Raw genomic sequence first — 20,934 nt, 5'->3', positions numbered from 1 at the left:
ATGTAATTTTTATGATTGTTTCAAGAATGCAAAATACTTGAAAATAATTATTAAAAATTAGGAAATCAAATGAAATCATAAGAGTTATTGAGAATTGCATCGCAAAAATCTCAAGTCGCGTCTATTTAGATGGAAAAATTGTCTAAAACTTACGACTTTGGCCACCAGAGTTGGACCCTTAGATCCAAGCTAAGAAATCAACAGCAGCCATTTTGTTCGAGTCCCTGAAGAAGAATGTAGAAAATCTAGTGGCAGGAGAAGAAAAATTAAATCGTGAACGGAAAATTTTCGTCATCGTTCACCTCGTGATGCTAGGTAGTGCCGCTGATTGTTAACGGATTGTTATATTGTCGAAAAAAAAGTTTACATAAAAATTGAAAATTTGGCGGCGACCCCTACTGTGGAGATCCTCGGACGACTACAGTGGGACGGGGTTGTTCTTTTTTTTTTTGAAGTGAAAGCCGTTGCCGTGAAGGAAGGCTTGAATTCTGCACGGTCGACGGAAGAAGCTAAAGTTCCTCTCTGGAAGGCTCCGTTTTACCGCCCTCAAAGTGATTCACCAACATTTATTAATACAGTGGCCGGCGCGTTGGACGCTTTAATTGATTGAAGAAAGGAAAATTTCGGAAGAAAGCATCTTACCTGTCTTGTCTTTCTCCCATCCATACATCCTCAATGGCTGTGGAGAAGAGTGCTCTATGACCTCTCTTTACTTGTCCAAGTGTCATGTGCTGCTGGTGGGGAAGATTGTGCGATGAGTCTTTTTTAGCAGAAGAGGTGCTTGGTTTAACCTAAAGAAAGTCATGGCTGAACACCTTATTGAAGGGCCGCCTAACAAGCGGCCCAAACTGAATGATGCTATTGGCAACTGCTCTACTGATTCATCAGGTATAACACCATTTTGTTTTTAAAATGCATAAATACAGCTTTATTCTTAGAGTTTGACAATCGACTTGGGTCATTGTTGTCAAGCTGTCACATGTTTGACAGTTGGGTCAACTTTTACCGTTTTACTTGCATCCTCTGATTCTAACCATCTTTATTCCTTTATAGATATGATTGGGAATCCACTATTTGATCTTGAAAGCAATCTGCCTGATGAGCTTTTCAACACATCAGGAGGGGGCTGGAGTAATGCTACTGCTAATGTGAGCCAGCCGACTGCCCAGCCACAGCAACAGCAGCCTCCACAACAACAACAGTGTGTTCAGAGGCCCCAGCCTATGGGCCCTAACAATCCTGGAATGGGAATGTCGATGGGCTTAGGACCTGGTTCTCAGCAGCAACAAAATGGATCAATGGATGCTCAACATCATCACCAGCTTCCTCATTTGGGAATGCAAACCAAAGCTTCGCTGAACAATATGAGTGGTGGTGCGATAAGTGGCAGTGCAATTGGGCAAAACAACATGAACATGGCTAATAGTAGTCTAAATAAAGGCCCTCTGAATAGTAAGTTGAACTCACCGCCTGGCAGTGCCCCAATGCCCATGATGAATTCTATGGGAAATGGCCCACAAATGATGCAGTCGTTGCAGCAGCAACAGCAGCAGCAGCAATCAATGAATAACATGTTGAATCCAACTGGAATGGGTGGTGTGAACGTTTCGATGAAGACACCCGGGTCCATGATGAATGCCGGCCAAATGGGCCAGGGTTTACACAACGGCCCACAATCCATGATGGGCAGTGCTAGGCCTGTTGGAGGCCTTCCTAACAATATGATGCCGCAGCAGCAACAACAACAACAAACGCCATTAAGAGGGCAGCTTATACAAGGGATGAATCCTCAAGGACCTCGCTTGCAGGTAAGAAATTCTGCTCTGTCTTTTTCTTACTTTTGTAGCTAAACCAACTCGATTAAAATAGGGACCGGGAATTGGTGGAATGGGAGGCATGGGCCCAAATGCCGGGCCCGGCTCGAATGTGATGACCAATTCCAATCAATATGGCTTTGCTAATTCGAACATGCCAAATGCTATGATGGCAGCCCAACAGCAAAGACCTATCGGTACAGCTAATGGTGGTATTCCTCCAATGCAAAATGCCATGCAGCAGCAGCAGCAGCAACAACAACAACAGCAACAGCAGCAGCAACAACAACAACAACCGAGGTTTAATAGCGAGCAAAACATGAATCCCAACATGTCAGCACGACCAGTTATGATGCCTGGTGGAGCAGCGGCGATGGTTTCAGCGCCGATGGTATCATCAGCGTCATCCGCTGTCACTCAGACTCCTATGGTTTCTGCCCAACAACAGCATCCTCAACAACAGCAGCAGCAGCAATACACACCAGTGCCCGCTAATGCTCCTCAAGTGGCAGCGCCAAGCCCAGCTGTTACTCCTGTCGTGCCAGTCGCCGCAGGATCGGCCGGTGGTGCAGGAGCAGCTAATGCGGCAGCAACTGCCGATCCCGAGAAAAGGAAACTGATCCAGCAGCAACTTGTACTCCTTCTTCACGCTCACAAGTGCCAGCGAAGAGAGAACCAGGCCAACGGAGAGGTGCGTTGAATAGACAACGAAAATTTTTAAATAATGTGTCCTTATGGTTTTGGTTCATCTTTTGATACCACAGTGCACCCTTCCACACTGCCGGACAATGAAAAATGTTTTGAACCACATGACGACATGTCAGGCGGGAAAATCATGCCAAGTACCTCACTGCTCCTCTTCGCGGCAGATAATTTCTCATTGGAAAAACTGTAATCGTTCCGACTGCCCCGTCTGCCTGCCTCTCAAACAGGCAGATCGGAATAAAGGTACCACAATTTGTTTTGCTCATTTTTCGTGGAGAAATTTATTCAAATATTTTTCCTCGTTCTGTTAGCTCCTCATAATGCTTCTCAACCGAGTCCTGCCGGTTTCGATGTCGGTCTTGGTTCCAACTCGATTGGCGCATCGTCTGCGACACCCGGTCAAGGTATCCTACCAACATTGAATCAAGGCGGTGCTGTCGGAGGAGTTCAGGCTCCTCCTAACGCTGTAGGTGGGATGCCGAGGCCTTTACTACCACCCCAACAACAGCAGCAAAATTCAATGGTTCCAATGAACAATGCCCAGTTAGCAGGAAATAACCCTCCGTCAGCCGTCGCCGCAGCTGGGCAACCTGTTCCTCCTGGTGCCATGAATCGTGGCCCTCCTCATAACGCGGCGCTGCAATCTCAGCAGCAAACCGCTGGTTCCACCACGGCAAGGAATATTAGGGGTTCTATCTCAGACAACGCATCCAACATTGAGCACATTGTATGATTTCAAACAATGCATTTTACATAGCAGAATATTTTTTTTCATTCACCCCTTTCTTTATTCGATTTAGATGAGCCCGGTAAATTCAACAACTCCCTTGCCTGGTGGACTGCAGCCAAGTCAGGTCACAGCCGATCCTGTTCAAGGGTCTAAAGAGTGGCATCAGTCGGTTTCACCCGATCTGCGTAATCACTTGGTTCAGAAACTCGTTCTGGCCATCTTTCCAACTCCCGATCCACAGGCAATGTTGGATAAACGGATGCACAACTTGGTGGCCTATGCTCGGAAAGTTGAAAGTGACATGTACAAGATGGCTGATTCCCGCTCCGAGTATTATCACCTTTTGGCTGAGAAGATTTACAAGATTCAAAAGGAGCTGGACGAGAAGCGTCAAAAGCGCAAGGAGCAACAACAAGCTCAGCAAACGCCAACTTCTACGCCGACGACGCCGCTGCAACAGCAGCCTCCTTCCGCGCTCTCCCATCTTCAATCTGGCCAACAAGTACCTCCGCAACAGCAGCAACAACAACAGCAACAACAACAGCAACAACAACCTGTACCACCAAGCAATAACGCAGGTTTGAGGCCTAATATGCCAGGGATTGGGGAATCTGGGCAGGGGGCACGAGGAATCGCACCAACGAGCGGAATGATGATGCGCAACCCAACTCCCATACCACCCAGTCCAGTCGGAATGAGTCAAGTGCCCAATCAACTCGCTCAGCAGCAACAGAGAATGTCTATGCAGCAAATAAGACCGGATCATGGTAACATTGGGCCACCCAATCAAACTGTTCCTCTTCCTGGATTGTCGCCTTACGGTAGTATGGGCACTCCTATGAGCGCTAGTTCGCCCTTTCCCAGTGCCAATATGAACCAAAACGCGTCTCAGCAACAACAGATGCGTAACCGAATGCCTGCTCCTCCATACTCAGTGTCTCAACAGCAGCAGCCACAGCAGCGACAACAACCTAATCATCCAATGATGATGCAACAGCAGCAGCAGCAACAACAGCAGCAGCAGCATCAGCAACAACAACAGCAATCAGTCCAGTCTTCCGACCAACAGCAGCATATGAACGAGCGGATGACTCCGAACGGGATGCCTTCAGCGAATATGCAGCAAGGGATGAACATGCCCATGCCCAACACCCCGTGCGGAAGCTTTGCTGATACACCCAGCACGATGCCAATGTCGGACTCTACTCCTTTACACGCTGGTGGTAGCATGAGTGACGCCAGTTGCGGTACGGGCGGCGGAGGCAGCGGTATGAAGACCGAGGTGAAACACGAAACGCCCTCTGGAGGGTACTTCAGTGTGAAAAAGGAAGAGACGGATCCACAGCAAATGTTGCAACAGGACGGCGATGCCTTTGACGGTCGGGACTCGGGAATGATGGAGGTTAAAACGGAGCCTATCGATGTTCCAGCCAGCGTTTCCAGTAGTATGGAAGGAACAGAAGATATCAAAGAGGAGGAAAAACCAGAAATGAAGACGGAACCTATGGATGATGGGCATTTTAACAACGACAGCTCCTCGTCGAGCCACCTACAACCTCGTCTCACTGGCGTCAAAGAAGAAAAAGAGGAGCCATCGACACCTCTTTCAGCGGCCAGCAATACGAACGATACCAGCAGTTCAGATGTGAAACCAAGCGGAGGTTTTGGCGGCGGCAATTCCGATTCTTCTGTGACGACGCCGGGCCCTTCCGCTAGCGCCAGCTCTAACACAAAACCAACAACTGCCATACCTCCGTTGATCCGCCCGAAGAAGGAAGGCAAAATCGTCTTCTCACCCGACGAGCTTCGTCAGGCATTAATGCCAACTTTAGAGAAGTTGTACCGTCAAGACCCCGATTCCATCCCATTCCGCGATCCGGTCGATCCGCACAAACTTGGCATTCCCGATTACTTTGACATAATCAAGAAACCGATGGATTTAGCCACCATTCGGCGGAAGATCGACAATGGTCAATACAAGGATCCGTGGGAGTATGTTGACGATGTTTGGCTCATGTTTGACAATGCTTGGCTTTACAACCGCAAGACGTCGCGAGTCTATCGATGCTGTACCAAGCTTTCTGAAGTATTTGAGCAAGAAATCGATCCAGTCATGCAATCCTTAGGCTACTGTTGCGGCCGAAAGTACACATTCAATCCGCAGGTGCTTTGCTGTTACGGCAAGCAGCTGTGCTCCATCCCGCGTGATGCCAAATATTTTAGTTACCATCGCTACACTTACTGCCTCAAATGCTTCAATGACATTCCCGGAGACACGGTCTCTCTTGGCGACGATCCTACTCAGCCACCGACGGTTATTCGAAAAGAGCAGTTCACCGAGTTGAAGAACGACGCGCTAGATCTGGAGCCGTTCGTCGATTGCGGCGAGTGCGGAAGAAAATTGCATCAGATATGCGTCCTTCACATGGACTGCATCTGGCCGCAAGGTTTCACCTGCGACAACTGTCTCAAAGGACGCGGTGATAAGCGTAAAGAGAACAAGTACGGTGCCAAACGGTTGCCAACCACCAAATTATCAACGTTCATCGAGAATCGAGTCAACAACTTTTTGAAGAAGAAGGAGGCGGGAGCAGGTGAAGTGTCGATTCGAGTCGTCGCTTCGGCTGACAAGATCACCGAAGTCAAGCCGGGAATGAAGAGTAGATTCGTCGACAACGGAGAAATGTGCGAGACATTCCCATACAGGGCAAAGGCTTTGTTCGCCTTCGAGGAAATTGATGGAACCGATGTCTGCTTTTTCGGTATGCATGTACAAGAGTACGGATCGGACAGCCCTAGTCCAAACACGCGACGCGTCTATCTGGCCTACCTCGATTCGGTCCATTTCTTCAGGCCGAAACAATTCCGTACTGCCGTCTACCACGAGATTCTTCTCGGTTACCTGGACTACGTCAAACAGTTAGGCTATTGTATGGCGCACATCTGGGCCTGTCCGCCGTCAGAGGGCGACGACTACATCTTCCACTGCCACCCGCCCGATCAGCGCATTCCTAAGCCGAAACGGCTACAGGACTGGTACAAGAAGATGCTTGATCGCGGCATCATTGAGCGAATCGTTCTCGATTACAAAGACATCCTCAAGCAAGCTATGGAGGATAATTTAAAATCTGCGGCCGAACTCCCTTATTTCGAAGGTGACTTTTGGCCCAATGTTTTGGAGGAGAGCATTCGCGAAATGGATCAAGAGGAAGAAGAGAAGAGACGTCAAGCGGAAGCGTTGGAGGCCGCTGCGGCTGCCGTCAGCACTGACGAGACGGAAGCAGGACCGGATGGTAAAAAGAAAGGCCAGAAGAAAGCGAAGAAATCCAACAAGGCCAAGGCAAACAACCGGAAAAACAACAAAAAATCCAACGCCCCACAGACGGGCAATGACCTCTCGACCAAAATCTTCACTACTATGGAGAAGCACAAAGAGGTGTTTTTCGTGATCCGGTTGCATTCGGTGCAAGCGGCTGCTTCATTAGGACCAGTCGTAGATCCTGATCCACTCATCCAGTGTGATTTGATGGACGGCCGTGATGCTTTCCTCACTCTAGCCCGTGACAAGCACTACGAATTTTCTTCCCTTCGTCGCTGTAAATATTCATCCATGGCCATGTTGTACGATCTGCACAACCAAGGAACGGACCGCTTTGTCTACACTTGCAACAATTGTAAGTCCCAAGTCGAAACGCGATTCCACTGCACTGTCTGCGACGATTTCGACTTGTGCGTTCCTTGCTACGAGAAAGATGGGCATCATCACAAGATGGAGAAATTGGGATTCGATCTGGACGATGGTTCGTCTCCATCCGATTCCAAACAGGCCAACCCACAGGAAGCTCGGAAGTTATCCATCCAACGTTGTATCCAGTCGCTTGTTCACGCCTGCCAATGTCGCGACGCCAACTGTCGCTTGCCGTCTTGTCAGAAGATGAAGCGCGTTGTCACGCACACGCGTTCTTGCAAACGCAAAACCAATGGCGGCTGCCCAATTTGCAAACAACTGATAGCCCTGTGTTGCTACCATGCCAAACACTGTACCGAGACGAAATGCATGGTGCCGTTCTGTCTCAACATCCGGCAAAAGTTGCGACAACAGCAACTACAGCAGAGGCTTCAACATGCTCATTTTCTCAAAAGAAGGATGGCAGCTGTTTCGTCTATGAGTATTCGATCGGCTTGCGGGACAGGGCCGAGTACGCCCGGACCGATGGGTTCGGGTATGGGCCCCTCGTCTCCATTAGAGAGCCCCGGAGCTGGAGATATGATGGGCATCGGTGGCCATTCTCATCACAATCAACCAGGAGCCGGCATGAAACCAGCCACGCAGACACCACCCGCCAATGTTCTCCAGGTAAATCATTGCACTTTGATTGATTCTTGTTTTCTGAAGATTTCACTATGCACTATGATCCGTTATAATACGTCGATGACGCTCTCGCAATGCATCATTGATCAAATTCTAAGTGCTAAATTAAGCTGCAGTGAATTCCAAAATCGGTGATTCTTCTGAATGCCGAGTATTTCACCTCACTCACATTTTTTCTAAAGCCAAATGATTTCAATTTTTTTTCACCCTCGAGTTTAAAATTGATTCATTGGAAATTGTATAGGTTGTGAAGCAGGTCCAAGAAGAGGCAGCCAGTCAAGTGCCTCAACAAGGAGGATTCGGTAAAGGTGGCATGGGAATGATGAACTCTATAGGGGGTATCCGACCTCAACATCCGCAACAACAGCAATCGGTCGGTGGTATGGGCGCCGTGAATCCAGCGATGGTGATGCCTCCTCCTCAGATGATGCAGCACCCTCGTCCAATGAACATGCAGCCTGTTGGTATGCCGGGCAACATGGTCGGCACCGGTATGCAAGTCAATCAAGTCGCTGGAGGTGTACCTTCTGGACCAAACCCAATGGGTGGCATGGGAGGTGGCGGCATGCCCATCAACAATATGCAAGGGAATCGCATGGGCATGGGTGGCGACCAACAATGGGGAGGACCTCGGTTTGTCAATCCTGCTCAAGGAGGTGCAGGACCCAATCAAGTTATGGGTCAGCAACAGCAGCAACAACAGATGCGGCCCATGGCTCCCAATAACATGATGGCAGCTCAGCAACAGCAACAAGGCCAAGCATCACCTGCTATGGCTATGGGCAATGCACAAGGAGCCATGATGGGTCCTGGAAGTGGAGTTCCTGGTGTCGGACCTAATGTTGCGCAACAGCAACAACAGGTCAATTCCGTTCAACAACAGCCCCAGGCGCAGATACAGCCAGGAACTTTGGCGCAGATACCTGTGAGTGCGGGTGGAATTGCTGGTCCAGGAGGAGCCCAGCGCCCTCTGCCACAAGCCCTCCACCAACTCTTGCAGACGCTCAAGTCACCAAGCACACCTCAACAGCAACAGCAAGTAGTGCAGATTCTACGTAGCAATCCCCAGCTGATGGCAGCCTTCATCAAGCAACGCTCTGTTCTCCAACAACAGCAGCAGCAAAATCAAAACCAGCAACCACAGCAGGGTCAACAAGTCCCCAACCAACAGAGCCAACAAGGTCCGATGGCCAACACCATACAAGCCATGCAAGCCCAACCAGGAATGCAAGCAGCCATGCAGAATATTCAGCAACAGCAGCAACAACAACAACAACAACAGCAGCAGCAGCAGCAGCAAAATCAACCCCAACAACAAAACATGCAACAAGGAACTGGTCCGCCTGGTATGATGGGCAATGTTGGTATGAATGCAGGTAAGAAAATTAGATCTTGTTTTTTAAATGGATTTGACAGTTAACCGGGTATTCCGCTTGTAGTTCCACCAAATCAACAACAAACGGTTCAGCAGCAACAACAGCAGCAATGGTTGAGACAACAACAGCACCAACAACAAATGATGGCAATGCAGAGGCAACAGCAGCAGCAGCAGCACCAACAACAACAGCAGCAACAGGGCTTCCAACAACCACCTCCAGTGCAGCATTTTGGGCCAAGAGCAAGGCAGCCTTTACCGAGTATGGGTGGCTTTCCTCAGCAGCAACAGCAGCAGCAGCACGGCTTTGGAGGCAACGGAGATGGCAACCAGTTTATGAGTCCCAACAACCAGGGTCAATTTGGCGGGCAACAGCAGCCAACGATGCAACAACTTTTGCAGCAACAGCAGCAGATGAAAAACACGCCTCCTCCGACCATGTCGCCTTCCCCGCAGCAACAAGGCGGCATGATGGTACCTCCTAACGTTTCTCCCCAACAACAGTTGATGCATACCGTCCGATCACCGCCTCCGTCGTCTTTACCACAGACGGTTCGCTCCCCGCAGCCCAATCCTTCGCCCCGGCTAGGTCCTTCGCCTTCTCCGCGCCAGCCAGCTCCTTCGCCTCGGATGGCCACGCAGTCCCCTCATCACTCGATGGTAGCCGCAGTGGCAGCGCAGCAACAACAGCAGCAACACCAACAGCTTGGAGGAGGCCACGACCCGTCCGACGCCCTCATGCAGTCACAGATGATGAGCAACGTGCAGGATCAACAGCAGCAGCAGCTGGAAACGCCGCAGGATCAGCTTTCCAAGTTTGTCGAGGGACTTTGATCGTTGGACTTGATCATGGCCCATCATACAGCATTAGGATCCGGAGAAGAGCTTTTTCCAAAAGCTTGGGTATTCAGTATTAGGAGCTTCCTCTTGTTTTGTTTTGAGTTCTTCTCCGTTTGTTATACATTCTTAAGTGACCTTGACTGCGAGCCAAGCAATAGCAAGTTAGTTGGCAGAATGTTTTGGAAGGCGTTCATCCCGACCCCGCCGCTTCTGTCCTAACCACACTACCAAAATTTCTCCTTTCTCTCAAATGGCGAAAAAAAGAAAGTGGACAAATTCCCATCACACATGCATGTAAAATCTTTACGGGGCACACACAAGCGGCAAAGAGGTGTTTTTCTGTGGATCACGAACGACATTTTTTTTCAGGATCTCAAATCAGTCTAGAAAGTAGACTCCACAACGACGAGTTATGGAGAGCATCAAAGATTGGATGTGTTTTTTGACCTTATAAAGATATACATATGGTGAAAGTGTCTAGGAGGCAACGACTGGCGATAAACAAAACCACCGTTCTTCGAATTTGAGGAAATAAAAACTTGGGAGGTTTTGAAATAAAAAAAAATTAAAATGCTCAATCCTACGATTTCCTCCCCTCCCTTATATCTTTTTCTCTCTTCGCAGTGCGATTGACGATTGGATTTCATTTCTTTATTTTGAGCCCCAATATGCGAATCCTGTAAATAAATGTAACAAGGAAAACATACCCAAATAGGTGGACACCACCGTTCCTAAACGTCCGTCTCCTCACTTCAACCTACCCAACTCTTATGATTATTGTGTTTCTTTTTTTTTTTTTGAATTTTTTGCCACAATCAAACCGTCAACAGTTCTTTTTTGTGTGTGCGTGAATGCGTGTCATTGAAAGGAAAAAAACCTCTATTCTCGCCCTGATCTTCCTTCATATTTTCCTCATTTACCTTGTTTGAACACTGAAAATTTTTTAAAAAGTAAAAATTATCTTATAAGAAAAATTCTGCTAGAATCGACTTTGTATGTGTGAGTGAGTGTGAGTGTTCGTCTATGGTAACTTGTGGCACAGCGCATCGTGTCTTCGTAAGTGTGCGTCTGTATTATCAAGTCAGTTGGATGACATTAGTGTAATTTGTACAGGTGAAAACAACAAAAAAAAACAAATTCTCAGTGCTATTATTCTATTTTGTATCGAGATGACGCGTTGGACTCGGTCTCCCAAATTGGGCGTCATTAAATTCTGAAAAAAAGCGATGTCATCTTTATAATGTTTTCTCGAGCGAAACTGAACTTTTCCCGTATTTCCTTCTGCTCCAACTCCACCACCACTCCTCCACAACAAAAAAAAAGCAGCTGAGAGCATTGCTTTTTTGTATAATGATAAAAGGGAACAACTTTTTTGTGCTTGTCGATTAATTATTATTTTTCATTTTCGTGTGTGGTCGGTCTTTTTTTTCAATCTTTTTTCTTGTGCGTGTTATACGTGACTGTTGTGGACAAGATAATGTGTACAGGATAATTTGCAGTTCATTTGTAAATATTACTTGTTACTCTTTTGATTACAAACCGTCTGATCATTCTTAAAATAAGCTGATTCGTTTTTACTTTATTTTTCAAATATCCACACCCTATTTTGAGAAAACAATAAATCCATGGATGAATATTGAATAGATAGATAAATGGGTTTTTGGCGGTAATCGTGTTTCAATTTCAACGCAATTGTTTCAATTTTCTTACTGGCGGGAATTTACTTTGAATAGATGGCGCTGTGATGGTAGGTGGCGTTGGCATCATCCACCGACTACCGGTACGAAAAATTATCACACGACAACTCCCCACAGACGAATTCGAAGTCCAAGTTTCGAATACGTTCAGCTTTTGCCCTTGTGGTTATTACGTTTTTTTAGTGAAATAAGCTTTACTTTTGGTTGAACTGTCACAAGTTTTAAAATCAAAGATGTGGACCAAGTCTAAGGACCTCCACAGTCTGGTTGAAGACACAATTAATAACCAGCAATGCAACAGCCTAGACAATCTGGAGAAAGCATTGAAAAATCACCGTTCAGATTTCTCTGCCCTTCTTAAACAGCCGGTAATTTCATGAATCAGATTAAATCTGTGTTCTAAGCTCAAGTCAAATTCATTTTCAGGCAAAAAATCTTGATGACAGAAACCTTCTCCTAAAATCTGTCAAAGAACCTGTTCTTTTCCCTGGAAGAAAGACGACTGCTTCACTTGAACAGTCGTTTGTGGATGAAGCACTCATTATCTCTGATATGTTTAATCTAAACGAAAATGTTGCTGTTGAACTTTTACACACAGCAGAACAGCAAATGCATTACTATCCAGAATTAACCAGGGGTTTGATTTCAGTACTGCTGTACTATGATGCTAGACGTGCCATTGTCAATTCATTAAAAATTCTCATCCAAGCAAGGAAAGGAATTTCATGGGCTGTAGACACCAGCGAACAAGTTGTTGACTTAATAACAGAGTACACTGTTAAATTGGTGAAAAAAGGTTTGGTAGATCAAATCATAGCCCTGTTAAGTCAACTGAACCTTGAAAAGGAAATCAATTTGCTCCACGAAAACCGAGCTCTCGGTGGACCAAAACACAGAAGGTTTGTTTACAATTAAGATTCATATTTTCTTTCTTTTAATTTTATGTATTTTTTATTTTAGACAAGTTCAAGATTTCTTCACTGAAATAAGGCAGTCGTTAGCGGACATTGTATTTTGTTTGGCTGCTCAAAATGGACTGTGTAGGGACGATACACTGCTGCTAGTGAATTACCTTTCATCTGTCGAACAAGTCGATAACGTCAACGTCACTCTTTTCATGGCTCTTTTGTATGCTATTGATATCAGCGCTATCGTTAGAACTGAAGAAAGTGAAGACGTCGTCCGGTTATTACCCATCACTTCCGAAAGTGCATTTGTTGCGACTATTCAAAAGCGTCTGACGGAACCACTTCCTTGGAAGAACATTGGCCTTCAAGCTTCAGTTCAACTTGCCTGGGCAGTGACTTTGGCTACTTTCCGTTCGCTTTCATCTGGACTTTGCGCTCCAATTCAAATGCAGGTTGACGAAGACGAAGCCATCCTAGACGTCGCGTTAGAGGGGAAAGCTTTGAATTTTCTCAGTCATCTACTACAAACCAAAAATCATATCTACAAAGAGGAGTTTTACTTACGACGATTACATTCACTTGTGACGGATCTAATTGTTCAAATGCCCCTGAAAATCAAAGATCTTCGTAATAAGGCCGATGAAGTTGCACGTAACATCTTTGTCTATCAGCAAGAGGGCCTTGAGCCACCTTCAAACCTGCCGCTGGATTTTCAATGGTTGCTTAACTTTATCGCCGTTCTCTACGGAGAGGATCCTCTAGAGCTGGAACTGTGTCTTGAATTTTGGTCTAGTGACATGGCCAATGCTGGAGTAAACTACAGGTATATGGTTATTGTTTATTTTGAAATAAAAATAAAAACTTATCGCCTTTTTAATGCAGAGTCTCTCAGCGACAAATGGCCCTATATAAGTTTATTCGTTTGGCCGGGGATTTGCTACCGCCTTCTCTTTACATTTCTTATGCCAGCATGCTTTGCGGATTGGCAAATGGAAAGAGGGCAGCTCACCAAGCCTTTACCCTTCTGAAGCAAAACAGCAACGGCGGTCAAAGCAATTTGATCTCTTGGGAACACTTTTTCTCATCACTCCACAGATATTTTAACAGTTTGCGCCAAGAGTCGCTCCCTGTACCGGACACCATCTACCGCCACAAGCCCCTCACAAAAGGCATTACACCACAGGAGGTTCAAGGATTGCAGGTCGTTTTGAAGTTAATGCGAATCGTTCTCCAACATGACCCTGTTGCCAGGATATCTTTGGCCGAGAATCCAACATGGATACCATTAGTCGTGATGATCGGACTCTTAGGTAAGTAAAAGCAAATAGCTATCGAATAAACCCGAAAAATACATCTTTTAAATTGTAGGCTGTGCTGTGCCATTGAGTTTGAAGGGAGAGATCATGGAGGTTCTTGCAGCTTTCGCCCAGTCACCTGACATCGCATATACACTGTGGAACAGCATTGAAATAGCTCAGATTTTGTCAACTACAAGCATAGTTTCAACAAATGTCAAAGGTTTGTGCATGAAGATAATTCTATATTAATTTCCTGCCCAGTAAAAAAAAAATGGTTGAATATTAGGTCTCCACACGGAATTGGAAGATGTTGAGTCTCGAGCTGAAGAATACCCCCTCACAAGAGCCTTTCTTAAATTACTGGACGTGATGACTGATATATCCATCCCAGCCAACTTGGGAACTGGACATAGAACGCCTGGATTTGATCCCTACTTATTCTACGTTAAAGATTCCGTTTTCCTGAAATTTAGTGGTAGGGCGTACCGCAATGAAACGGAAAAATGGCAGGTTTGTTCATTTAGGTTTAAAAAGTTGTAAAACAAAGTCTTAACATTGACTTCGTTTTGTAGATTGGAAATGCCTGTGTAAAGCTATTTTTAAAATTGCTCTCGAATTACGAACCCAGTGTGGATGATTTTCAGGACTCCTACATTGAATTACCGTCTGGTAAATCATAATTAAGTTTTAAGAAAACTTGTTCTTAATGCTTGCTTTTTTTTCCTGGTAGGCGGCAATGCCATTCGGTGCAAACCACCAGGGTATCATCTTTTGGTGCAATGTCTGCACGACTCCAACTTTTTGCGCCTCCTGCTTCATGTGGTGGACGAAGGCTGTCGTGTCTTGGATCTTTACACACCCACGCCAGGAATTGAAGAGTTGGAAACACTAACGCTTAATGTTCTCTTGTTATTAAAGCGCGTACTGCAACTTCAGGTAAAAATACTTTTCTTGTATCGAATAAGAGGATACAACTCCTATACTTAGGAAATGTCAGAACAGCATTACGTATTTCAAACTAACAATAATTCATTTTTTACAGGAAGAATTTTTGGAACTTATTCGTCGGTTGGGTTCTGCTCTCAGAGTAGTTACGTTGGACAGCTTACTTTTGGGCATTAACAGTCGTACTGGGAAGCCGGACCACATGGTCAACATAGGAAAGCTAGTGACGCTAAACCAGCATCTTCCCCAACATGCTCTTGTTGCTCTGCATATTATCCGACGAGTTGCTGCAATTCCTTCAACCCAAAATCAACTCCTGGCTTTGTATACCAAATCTTCTGCTCTCACTACAGGTAATGAATACTCTTAATTCGGAATGATTTAAACCTTTTTATCTTCCCTCTAATTCGTTATTTTAATTTATTTTTTATTTGTAGCGATTCGTCACGGATTCGTAGAAGCCCTAGAGATGGAAGACCCCCATGATTCGTCTAGCGTTTTAGGTGATCAGGACGGCGAAACACCTCATGCTGGACAAGGATGTCGACTTGTAGTTCTTCATCTTCTTAGTGAAGGAGTTAATCTTCCCCATCCAAGTTTCGCACATTTTCTCCTTGGCTTCAGTATTCAGGCTCCATTGAGCAAGTAAGTCTCCCTCCCCCTTTAATAAAAATGCAAATTTTAATATTTCAGCAATTTCACGGTGTTTTATGTTTTGATAGAACCGTATTGCAGCAGCCTGGAATTCGTGATCAGCCTCGGACATGCCTGCATGCATTGCTTGGCATTTTGGAGAAAAATATTCTCGTAGATGGTCACTCTGCTGGTGCCAATTTGCGTGCTATTGAGTTGGCCTACAAACTCCTTTACCAGCTTTGTTCTCATCCTAATCTGTCGGATGTCATGCTGAGATTTTTGCGTTCTTCCAACTTCCTCGGGCGTCAGGTTGCAGCTTTGCCGTTTGCCCCCGAGAGATCTGAATTCTCGCAGCTCTCACAAATGAGTTGGTTGCTTAAAACCGTAGCTGTCGAAGTGAAAATTGCCTCGGACAAAGGCCTTCAATCACACGTTTCTCGACTAGCCTCCCTCTTTCTGTATGAAGTGGATGAAACGACTGAATCAGTCACAATGGGCGATATCACTGATAGATCTTTGCTAAGTGGCACTTCTTTTCTTGGGACACAGGACCAATTGGTCATGCGATCTAGACCCAAAATTGCTGTCCTGTTGGACGCCGTCAATCTCAAGGTATTAATTTAAAGAGTATAGTGTTGGTATAGTGAATAAACAATTTTAACCCTAGGCTTCCGAATTGACTGCTCCCACTATGGAATTCTTCGATCCAGGTGCCATCGAAGCGTTGGTTAAGCAGTGTGAAATCATCAGTGAAGAGGATGTCCAGCTAACGAAAATTGCTTTGCTTCAGAATCGCTTGCGAAGCGAACTTGCAAATCTTACCAACGTGGCTCTTGGCCAACGCCAACTCATTGTACAAGAAGTCCAGAACATTCTTTCGTTTGTAGTGCAACGAAACAACATTCGATTGGAGCTTTCGGCTCGACGCTTCTATTTAGAAGGCTGGAGGCAAGTCCTGGAATGCCTGTTAGCTACGGGTTCACTAAACGATCTTTCGTACACGCATCGATGGAACATTTTAACTCAGATTACCCAGGACATTTTCAGCAAGTGTTTGGCCGCAGACAACACATTGCCTGATTTAGTCCACTATTTATCAGGCGTTATGGTCATCCTGTTGGCTGGATTACGAGCTTGTGCTCTTGAAGGTGTTGGCGAATCCGGAGCTTCATCTGGCCCCACCAAGATGCCTTCTGATTATGTGCGATGCCTTGATGGGACCATTCTTCGAACTCCAAATGGTATTACCGTCGATTTAGAAAAAAATATTTTTACATCTTATTCATTTTCTTTTGAACTTAGTCCGCTCGATTGCAACTGCACGTGGAAGTTCGACATCTTCGGCCACAGTCAATGTTATTCAACGCCAGTTAGTTGGCTGGATCTTACGAGCCAGTGGGTCTGCTCACCGCGTTCGAACCAATCTTTACAGTGCATTACTCAACAGCCTGAGAATTAGTAACCACACAGCCGAATTCTACAAGTTGACTGATGCATCATTGCTTCAGACACTCGTTCGCGATTGTAGCAGTGGCCACGACGTACAACGAATGTTGGCTCTTTCTCTTCTTGATCAGCTAGCTGCTGCTGACAACCAAGGACCTATTGCTAGCTTTTTGTCCTCACAAGGATACTTGAAACACATGGTATTTTCTTTTTTTTTTTTTTTTGTTACATTGTCGTTGACTTTATAAATATTAACATTTTTACTATTATTAATTTAGGTTAATTCCCTGCTCCAGTTGGATGCAGGATTGGTGGCCGCTTTAGAAATGCAACCCAACATGGACGGTTTGCGCACTCTCTATGTATACGAATCCCAAATGGGGCTTTTAACTCGATTGGCTAGTAGCCAGAAGGGTGCTCTCGTGCTTCTGGAGAGTGGCATATTCCAACGTCTTTCAGAAATGTCTGTGTTTAGCCAACGTCCGGAAGTAACTGGGACAACTATGGAAAACACGCCTTTTATTCCGGACATAGCCCATCGATTCCATCAAATACTTTTTCCCGCTCTTCAACTTTCTAACACCATGCTTACTGCTCTTGGAAGCCGTCACCGCACTGGAAGTTCAGAGGTTTATTTTAAAGTTACTTCTTAATTTGCATTTTTTTTTATCTAACTAAATTTTTAAATTAATTCCAGGTGATCCACTTTTTACTCTCTCACAGCGATACAGTGAGTGCTATTTTGCGGAATCGAAACTTAGCACCAGTTTCTTCTCAATTGGAAGAGACGGCGTTACTCACCGCTGTCATTTCTCGTGCTGCTGGTTGGAACGTAGTGTGTGAAGAGTCTCCGGCTGCCATGGAGGTACGCGGCCAGCTAAGTCGTCTCGAACAAGTGACACTTAATCTATTGCCAATCTATATTATGGGTAAGTGCACCATAGTCTCATGCTTCATTTCCATTTAGTTTTGAGAATTTAAAATTTATTTTTCAATTAGGGGAAAACACGTCGGAATTTGGTCTCGTGTCCAGCAAAGTCTGTTTGCAGGTTGCTGTAAACATTTTGAAACTGGCACGTTCACTAACTACTCAGAATCGTGCCATTTTCGCACCGAGCTTTGAGCGTCCTAATAAATCGTCCTTGTCACTGGGAATTCTTACGAAGACGTTGTTGAGCTCTTCAGCCCTCTTGATCAATGCACAAGAAAAAAGTGAAATTTGTCGTCGACGACTAGATTCTATCCAGGATTTGACGACGCAACAACTCGCTGAGCTTTTGCCTCCGGATACAGATGAAAAATTGCCGGCTCAAGTTCGTCGAATGATTGGAGCCAAATCGCTTGAGCAGGAATTGAAAAACTGGGACGAACTTCTAGAGCTTTGCAGTTTAGTATTGGAATCTACCACTTGGCTGTTGTGGCATCACATGGAACATTTTTTCCAGCATAAAAGATCGTTAGCTCTCGGTGGATCCACATCGATTTTAAGCCAAGAAGATTATGGGCGACTAAAGAAAGAAGCGCCGATTCATCTTAATACAGTTTTGTTTAAGAAAATGAATGAATGTGAGCAGGTAACGACAAATCGGAATTCTTTATTTCAGCTGTATTTTCTAACCTTTTATTACTTCACCGTTTAGGTTTATCTACACAAAAAAGGGCGCCATGGTTTTGTTCAAGCCCTTCTTCGACGAGTTAAGCGATTGCTCAGCGTGTAATTTTATTCTTTCATTTTTTGGAATTACTGTGTAAGAATAATGGTAATTCTTTCGTTGATTAAAGAAATTAAACACGAGGTTTCAACATTTCGCAATTGCGATCATTATGGATGGTAAATTTTGTAGTTGTAATTATTACAGTCTCATTCAGTTATAAATGGTCAACGGTACGTAAAACCAAAACAACAAAGCTCGATAATGAAAACAAAACAGCACAGAGACAGACAGAATGGTTTTGGAATTGATCATAATTTAATCAATTAACCGACATATCGCGTAGAAAATGGAACAACCCCCTACTCCATATTTTGCACATAGTCGTAAATCATTTTTGCCAAATTCACGTTTTGATCTTCAGAGGTAAAGAACACATTAATTAAACCGCAATGCAATTACTAGGTTATTTGTTTTTACCTTTAAAGTAAATGATTTCATACATGTCCTTACAGCTAGGATCCTCTTCAAGTAGCCTACCTAGAACTCGGCAAAAAGCTTGAGCCTGCTGTGTTCGCTCAAAAGCTGAAAGTTCTGTGAAAACAATAATGAAGCATTTCGAATTTATATGGAAATTATAATTCTGTACTATGCGTTAGTACTTGAATTTTTCTGTCCGAACGTGTTCATTTCATGGAGAACATACAGAATAGATGGCATTTCCATCATGACATAGACAGGAGTTGTTGTCCCTTCTGGTTGAATTAAATAGACGGTAGCTGTGTAAGGGCGACCTCTCATTCCAGCCCTAGAAATGATAACGTCTTCCAACGTCTAAACAGTACGTATACTTGAATGAAATTTCGCAATCCTATTAAGTAATAAAGCAGACGAATTTTGTTTACTTTGACTCGCTCGATCTGTCCACATGGCGCCATGTCCTGGAAACTTGGAGTACAGAAACATGAATCAGGAATCAAAATTAGCATCTTTTTGGATGCTAACTGGATTTTTTCTTCGAACTCAAAATGTGATGCTCGATCTCTGATACCTAATGTTTCAAACAAAATTAGCTGATAAATAACCAAGCTCTTTTTACCAGAAGAAAAACGCTCATTTAAAGCAATACTTTGACTATTTTCGGTAGCTGGTAGAATTATTCTGAGAAATCCGTAATAATACGAATATGCCAATCCATGCCCGATGGCCATTACGCGATCATCAAGCAAAACCTCACAGTCAACAAGATTTTCTGGAAGTTTAACTACGGAATTGGAGATAAGATAAAGTCCGCAAAGTCCAAATGATGTCGGCCAATGAGAGCCAATTTCAGTCATCACCATGGGATCTGATGAGCTGATCTGAAAGAAATATTAATTTTGAATTCAGCTATATGTTTGGAGGGCCTGCAATGCAGGCAACATTGACAATTTGATTAAGTAAATATTTTGTGACTCACAAATAATAAAGAAAGTAGAATGACAACAGTGAAGAAATTGGCGGAGTTTCGTAAATTAAAAACGTGTAGTACAACACGAGACATTGACCGGTCGTATCGGGAATTTAGGTGTTGAACCTCTTCAGAAAAGAGGCAGATACGTCGGATAATTTCAGCCATTACAAATGTCATCCCAAACCAAAGGAGTAGACCAACTAGAAAAGAGTTCTATTGTCATAATCTACAAATTTTATCCAATACTATTTTTATTAATATTATTATTTTTTTACCCTGGACAGCAATTCCTTGAGAACCATGCCCCTGATGTTCCACAGGAGGAAATACAAAAGCTGCAATGGTTAGGAAAGTACACAAAAAGACTTGTCAGCAGTGATACCAAACAGACACAAAATGAGTTTGTGTTACCAATAAATAGAAATCCAGAACCTATTAAGAAGGCTAGAATTTCAGCTGTGTAACCACGGCTTTTAGGTAATCCACAAGATTGAGAAGCTGCATTATTGTTGTGCTTCTGTTTATTTTTGTGCTTGCTAGAATGCACTGCTGTATGATGATTTAAAAAATCAACCTGAGCAGCCATACCTAGTGATCCCATGATCCTATTACTGATACAAAAACACAAAAAGAACTAATCAGATTTAAGCCAAATTTACTAAACATACATTTTTTTTTTTATTTTGCATTTGCCTTTGAGTACTCTATACGTTGATGAACATACCAACGAAAAAATGGAAACGTCGGATTTTCTGGCTTTTCAATATGAAGCTTCAGTCTTGCCAATGCCAATGTCTTGTTCAATGTCTTGCCTTCAACTGGAGCAAACACAGAGAGAGAGAAGTTTTTTTTGATAAGGCATTGTGATAAGGGTCAAGGGGGTTCCCTTTGGGGAGGAAAACAACCGCAAAACGATACATGGGCCAGTGAAAATCCCCGACTTCCGAACATTGATGTGCTGTGAATAGTTATGACAGGTAATAAAAATGTAAAATGGTCCTGGTCCCGCTTCCGGCGCTTCATATAATTTTCATAATTCATATTCGGAACGGAAATTGCAGAA

General features: G+C 44.4%; 3 protein-coding genes across 6 annotated transcripts; 2 read left to right on the top strand and 1 right to left on the bottom strand.

Moving 5' to 3' along the window:
• The first annotated feature begins 139 nt into the window (after positions 1-139).
• LOC124314392 (histone lysine acetyltransferase CREBBP-like) lies at positions 140-11,395 on the top strand. 2 transcript variants are annotated; one of them, XM_046779520.1, is made up of 9 exons: positions 140-888; positions 1,054-1,808; positions 1,870-2,505; positions 2,579-2,762; positions 2,831-3,246; positions 3,320-7,606; positions 7,866-8,997; positions 9,061-9,470; positions 9,546-11,395. In XM_046779520.1, exons 1-9 carry the CDS (start codon positions 804-806, stop codon positions 9,828-9,830), a joined length of 8,190 nt encoding a protein of 2,729 aa, XP_046635476.1. In that variant the 5' UTR covers positions 140-803; the 3' UTR covers positions 9,831-11,395. The 2 variants fall into 2 exon arrangements, with proteins under 2 accessions (XP_046635476.1, XP_046635475.1); XM_046779519.1 differs by having other exon boundaries at positions 141-888; positions 9,061-11,395.
• A 213-nt stretch (positions 11,396-11,608) lies between these two features.
• On the top strand, positions 11,609-18,574 carry LOC124314396 (nuclear pore complex protein Nup205-like). The gene is made up of 17 exons (XM_046779528.1): positions 11,609-11,901; positions 11,960-12,432; positions 12,494-13,264; positions 13,324-13,751; positions 13,810-13,959; positions 14,026-14,249; positions 14,312-14,408; positions 14,470-14,675; positions 14,782-15,037; positions 15,122-15,329; positions 15,407-15,932; positions 15,988-16,561; positions 16,623-16,966; positions 17,045-17,395; positions 17,464-17,695; positions 17,766-18,340; positions 18,407-18,574. The coding sequence occupies exons 1-17, from the start codon at positions 11,767-11,769 to the stop codon at positions 18,482-18,484; spliced, it is 5,628 nt and encodes a 1,875-aa protein (XP_046635484.1). The 5' UTR covers positions 11,609-11,766; the 3' UTR covers positions 18,485-18,574.
• LOC124314451 (stimulator of interferon genes protein-like) lies at positions 18,572-20,789 on the bottom strand. Of its 3 annotated transcripts, none has more exons than XM_046779654.1 (9): positions 20,565-20,789; positions 20,283-20,482; positions 20,147-20,206; positions 19,878-20,071; positions 19,548-19,779; positions 19,324-19,469; positions 19,081-19,252; positions 18,899-19,012; positions 18,572-18,836 (listed from the first exon to the last, which is right to left on the bottom strand). In XM_046779654.1, exons 2-9 carry the CDS (start codon positions 20,470-20,472, stop codon positions 18,781-18,783), a joined length of 1,164 nt encoding a protein of 387 aa, XP_046635610.1. In that variant the 5' UTR covers positions 20,473-20,482; positions 20,565-20,789; the 3' UTR covers positions 18,572-18,780. The 3 variants fall into 3 exon arrangements, with proteins under 3 accessions (XP_046635610.1, XP_046635608.1, XP_046635607.1); XM_046779652.1 differs by having other exon boundaries at positions 20,283-20,505; positions 20,596-20,789; XM_046779651.1 differs by having other exon boundaries at positions 20,596-20,786.
• Between the last annotated feature and the right edge of the window lie 145 nt (positions 20,790-20,934).

The sequence above is a fragment of the Daphnia pulicaria genome, chromosome 10 (genome assembly GCF_021234035.1).
Source record: "Daphnia pulicaria isolate SC F1-1A chromosome 10, SC_F0-13Bv2, whole genome shotgun sequence".
Taxonomy (NCBI): Eukaryota; Metazoa; Arthropoda; class Branchiopoda; order Diplostraca; family Daphniidae; genus Daphnia; species Daphnia pulicaria.
This window is presented reverse-complemented; position numbering and strand designations above follow the sequence as displayed.